Raw genomic sequence first — 4,637 nt, 5'->3', positions numbered from 1 at the left:
GTGCCCATCACCAGAGGAATGAAGGGAAAAAATGTGGCATGTATACAACATGGAACACCATTTATCCTTATGTAGGGATGAAATCCTGTCATTTAGGCCAATGTGGATGGAACCAGAGCACATTGTGCTAAGAGAATGAGGCAGATATCAAAAGAAAAGTACTTCATGGTCTCTGTCATATGAGGAAGATAAAAACAAAATAAAATAAATGCTAACTTGAATATAGAATAGAGATTACTATACATCAGGTTGGAGAGGGTGGATAATGGATGGCTATATTTGATGAGTGTTCACCGTGGGCATGTGTGGAAATATCACAATGAACCACCTTAATAGTTACAATTGTTTACGCTAATCAAAATCACATACACAACAGTTCCCAGTAGTCAAGTATCCCATGTTTTCCCTGTTACAGCCCCATCCACCTTTCTCCCTGCCCATTGCCTGACCCCCACAACCATAAATTTACTCACCATTTATATATTGCTAGTATTTAAAAAGTGTTGTCTAGCACATAAAAATATGCACCTGGAAAAAATGGTGGAGTAGATATGTCTGGGAACATGATGTGATTTGCCCATGACTATGTTAGGCACTGTGGACACCATGCTCAAAAAGAAACACAATCTAAAAGTGAGAATAAAACCTAATGACCAGCTAATACCTTGGTAATTTAAAGGCTACCTTATCCAAAATAGAAGTTTTGGAAATAATATAAGAAAAAAATAAAAAATACAAAATTGAATATCTATTCTCATCCATTCATGGTGCACACTTGCAATTCCAGTGACTCAGGAGTCTGAGGCAGGAGGATCACATATCAAAGCCATCCTCAGCAATGTAATAAGACTCTAAGCAAGACACTGTCTGAAACCAAAAACAGAAAGGGCTGTGCCTATGACTAAGTGGTTAAACAGTCTTGGGTTCAATCCATGTATCAAAATTTGTTTTTCTAAGATATACTTCCACAATAAAATTATGAAAATTAACTTTTGTTGTTATATGCCTTTTTCACATGTGAATAGTAATTATGCATATTTTAAGCAAAATGAAGAATTACTTAGCATGACATTTGAGATTATTTCTAAAAATATATCTTATGGATAAGTGTGAATTTTAAATTATTTCTCATCCAAACTGGGAATAATTTGGGGCAAGTGGGATATGACAAGGGAAAGGATTGGATTTCATAGTGATCATGTATGCAACAGAGTGAAAGATGTAGTGGGATTCTATGTCTGAGTTGAAACCAAAAAATGGAAACTCTGTGTTAACATAGAAGGACCAAATCCTGCTTCCACATTCTGGTAAAGAGTCCTGGATTCTGGTTCTGAGGCTCTGAGCCCTGCAATCATGGACACTTATTCAGTCTCAGCACAATTAAAACTTTTATCTTCCTGTATCACAGAGTCTTCTCAGAACACTCTGGATGTCCTTGTTCCTCAAACTGTAGATGAAGGGGTTCAGCATGGGAGTGACCACAGTGTACATCATTGAAGCAGTTGCAATGGAGCGTGAGTTTGCGGTCATAGAAGAACTGAGGTACACACCTATGCTTGTGCCATAAAATAAGGAGACCACAGAGAGGTGAGATGCACAGGTGGAGAAGGCTTTGTACTTGCCCTGAGCTGATGAGATTGCATGAATGGAGGACACGATCTTGCAGTAAGAGTAAAGGATGCCAGTGAAGGGGACACCTCCCAGCAAGAAAGCAGCAAAATATAACACCACCTCATTGAGAAAGGTGTCAGAGCAGGCACGCTGAACCACCTGGTTAAGTTCACAGAAAAAGTGTGGGATTTCCAAGTCTGTGCAGAAGGACAGCTTCAATATCATTAAGCTTTGTAACAACGCATGTAGGACGCTCACAACCCAGGACACCAGAACCAGCAATCCACAGACCCTGCAGTTCATGATGACCATGTAGTGCAGGGGGTGACAGATGGCCACATACCGGTCATAGGCCATCACACTCAAAAGTAAGTCATCCAACCCACCAAAGAGTACAAAAAAGTGAATCTGCGTGATGCAGCCTGCGTAGGTAATAGCCTTGCTCCGTGTCTGGAGGTTCACCAGCATCTTGGGGATGGTGGTGGAGGTGAAGCAGATGTCCACAAAGGACAGGTTGGAGAGGAAGAAGTACATGGGCGTGTGCAGGTGGGAGTCTGAGATGGTGGCCAGGATGATGAGCAGGTTCCCCAGCACAGTGAACAGGTACATGGACAGGAAAAGTCCAAAGAGGAGGGGCTGCAGTTCTGGGTCCTCTGCAAGTCCCAAAAGAAGGAATTCTAAAAGTTGTGTATCATTCCCTGGTTCCATATGTATGTGACTACCAGAAATGAGAAAAAGAGCATAACTAATTTTCCCTTAGACAGATATTGCTTACATCATTGGAATGAAACACTACATATTTTGCTGTAAGTAAAAATTTCAGTGATGGGTGTGTAGCTCATGTTGCAGTAGTTGCCTAACATATGCAAGGCCCTGGTTACCATCCCTAAAACCTCATAAAAGAAAACAAGAAAAGCCAAGAGAAAGGGAAAAACATAACTTCTATAGAACATGTGTGGATCTTGTCCTCTAAGGGATCTTGTACCACCTCTGTTGAGAAATTTCTGTTTCATTCTAAAGGTTTCACTAGCAAGTTATGCATTTCAGAATTCTAAAGAGAAAGTTATTCAGACCTTTGAGCAGTATAAATTGAGCACTCCTCATGAACACTTTGGTTGTTTCCAAATGTTTCAGAAAATTAAGCCGATCATATTATTTATATTTTCAGAAAATTAAGCCAATCATATACAATTTATACATATATGTAAGTATAAAGATATTTTTGTGAACTTGTATAATTATATGTCAATTAAAATAAAGCAATGACTAAATTACTGAGTACCAACTACATTTCACGCATTGGATGAGTAATCTGTATGAGTTAAAACACAGAATACCTCATTATCCAAAGAGAGGGAAAGAACATAAGTAAAAATGGTTAAAATCACCTAATATGTCCCATAGTGAAAGGTACTAAGAGGAAAAAGAAAGAGTAGAGAGGAAGTTGTAATTTTATAGCAATGCAAGGAAAACCAGCAGGAAGAGGGGCAACCAAACAGAAACCACAAGGAAAACAGGGAAGGATCCACAAATCCCTCAGCAGTGTGGTCTTCACTGGGGGGACAGTCAGTGCACAGGTCCTAAGGAACATGCTTGTTTAAAAAAAACTGAGGCTTAAAAAGAAATCAGTTGGCAAGGGGTAGGGAAAAGATGGAGAGTGATGAGAGATGGTGTCAGAGAATATTAAAGAATGAGCTGGCCTCACTGCTCTCTGAGGCTACAAGGTACAGGGAGTCTTTCATCCACACCCTGAACCTCTTGCCCTTAGATTTGCTGCAAACACATTCTGTGGATTGCAAAAGCATTCTCTCCTTGCTACCACCTCAAGGTAAAGTTGTGGCTTCTAGCTGATAAGAATCACCCTGGAATATATAAGATCAGGTCCCCTTTTCTGAGCCCTCCATGAGGCAAACACACACACTCACACACTCTCATAGCCTGATTTCTGCCATGGCCTCTCTGCACCAGTCACCCTGACAAGCCTGTGAGCTTCAACAAAACAAGCCGAGTTTGTCTTTGGCTGAAGGATGTGGAGAGGGTACCTGGAGATTCCACTCCACACTCTTTCCATGAACAAATGAGGGAACCCACCTTATATACAAACAGAGATATAATAAATTGTGGTATAAAGGTGTATTAAGAAGTGTAATGCAAAAAAAAATCAATGAGAGAGCTCATGTATAATGGCTTAATTTGGTGTGAACATACATTATCTACAGAGTTATGAAAAATTGTGCTGTGAATGGATAGTTATGATTGTAATGCATCCCACTATTGTCATGTAAGAAAGAAATAAAAAAAAAGAATGCTGCCCTTCTTCCTTGTGTTTGAAAAAGAGCATGAAAATCTGTGCAGTCAACAGAGGGAGGAAGAGAAATAGAGAAGGATGGGGAGAGAGAGAGAAGGAGAGAGAAGGCAAAGGGGTGGACAGAACATGAAGAGGTGAGGGCAGAGAGAGAGCTGACGTGGACCCAGGGAACAGGACCTTGCAAGCCCAGGTGTCTCTTCTCCAGGAGTAAAAGGCTGCCTTGGTCCTGGCAGTGCTCCAAACCCAGTGACCCTCGCTCAGTGCCCAGCAAAAAATCATAAGCATCAAAATAAATTTACCCAAAAACTCCAAAGTGGTGACATCATGTTCTTCATCTACATTTTAAATGTTTTCATTGCATATCACTCATGCATAATTGGGGGTCATTAAATATTTTTAGTTGTAGATGGTCAAAATACCTGTATTTTACTTATTTATTCTTATATGGTACTGAGAATTGAACCCAGTTCCCACACCTGCTAGGCAAGCTCTGTGCCACTGGATCACAGCCACAGCCCTTTTGGGGTCACTTTGAAACAATCTCACATGCAGGAAATCTATTTTGCTCCACTTTAGTCCCCAGTACGTCCCTTTTTCCTCCTCTTGTCACTCCCACTCTTCCTCTTCCTTGTGTCAAGGCACCTGACAGACCATACATTTCAAAAGAAAAAAAAATGACCAAAGGTCAAAAATCAGCAATTCACAAGAGGAGATATCC

At 40.5% G+C, this 4,637-nt stretch overlaps 1 protein-coding gene across 1 annotated transcript; it reads right to left on the bottom strand.

The window, feature by feature from the left end:
- Window positions 1-1,389: 1,389 nt before the first annotated feature.
- Window positions 1,390-2,319, bottom strand: LOC101973377 (olfactory receptor 7A5). The gene has a single exon (XM_013363267.2). The coding sequence runs from the start codon at window positions 2,317-2,319 to the stop codon at window positions 1,390-1,392; it is 930 nt and encodes a 309-aa protein (XP_013218721.2).
- Between the last annotated feature and the right edge of the window lie 2,318 nt (window positions 2,320-4,637).

This window comes from Ictidomys tridecemlineatus, chromosome 2, assembly GCF_052094955.1.
Source record: "Ictidomys tridecemlineatus isolate mIctTri1 chromosome 2, mIctTri1.hap1, whole genome shotgun sequence".
NCBI lineage: Eukaryota > Metazoa > Chordata > Mammalia > Rodentia > Sciuridae > Ictidomys > Ictidomys tridecemlineatus.
The sequence above is the reverse complement of the archived record's forward strand: the minus strand, read 5'-3'. Positions and strand labels throughout refer to the sequence as shown.

Coding starts and splice junctions, on each gene's coding strand:
- LOC101973377 (XM_013363267.2), bottom strand. CDS start 2,319: ATGGAACCAGGGAATGATACACAACTTTTAGAATTCCTTCTTTTGGGA.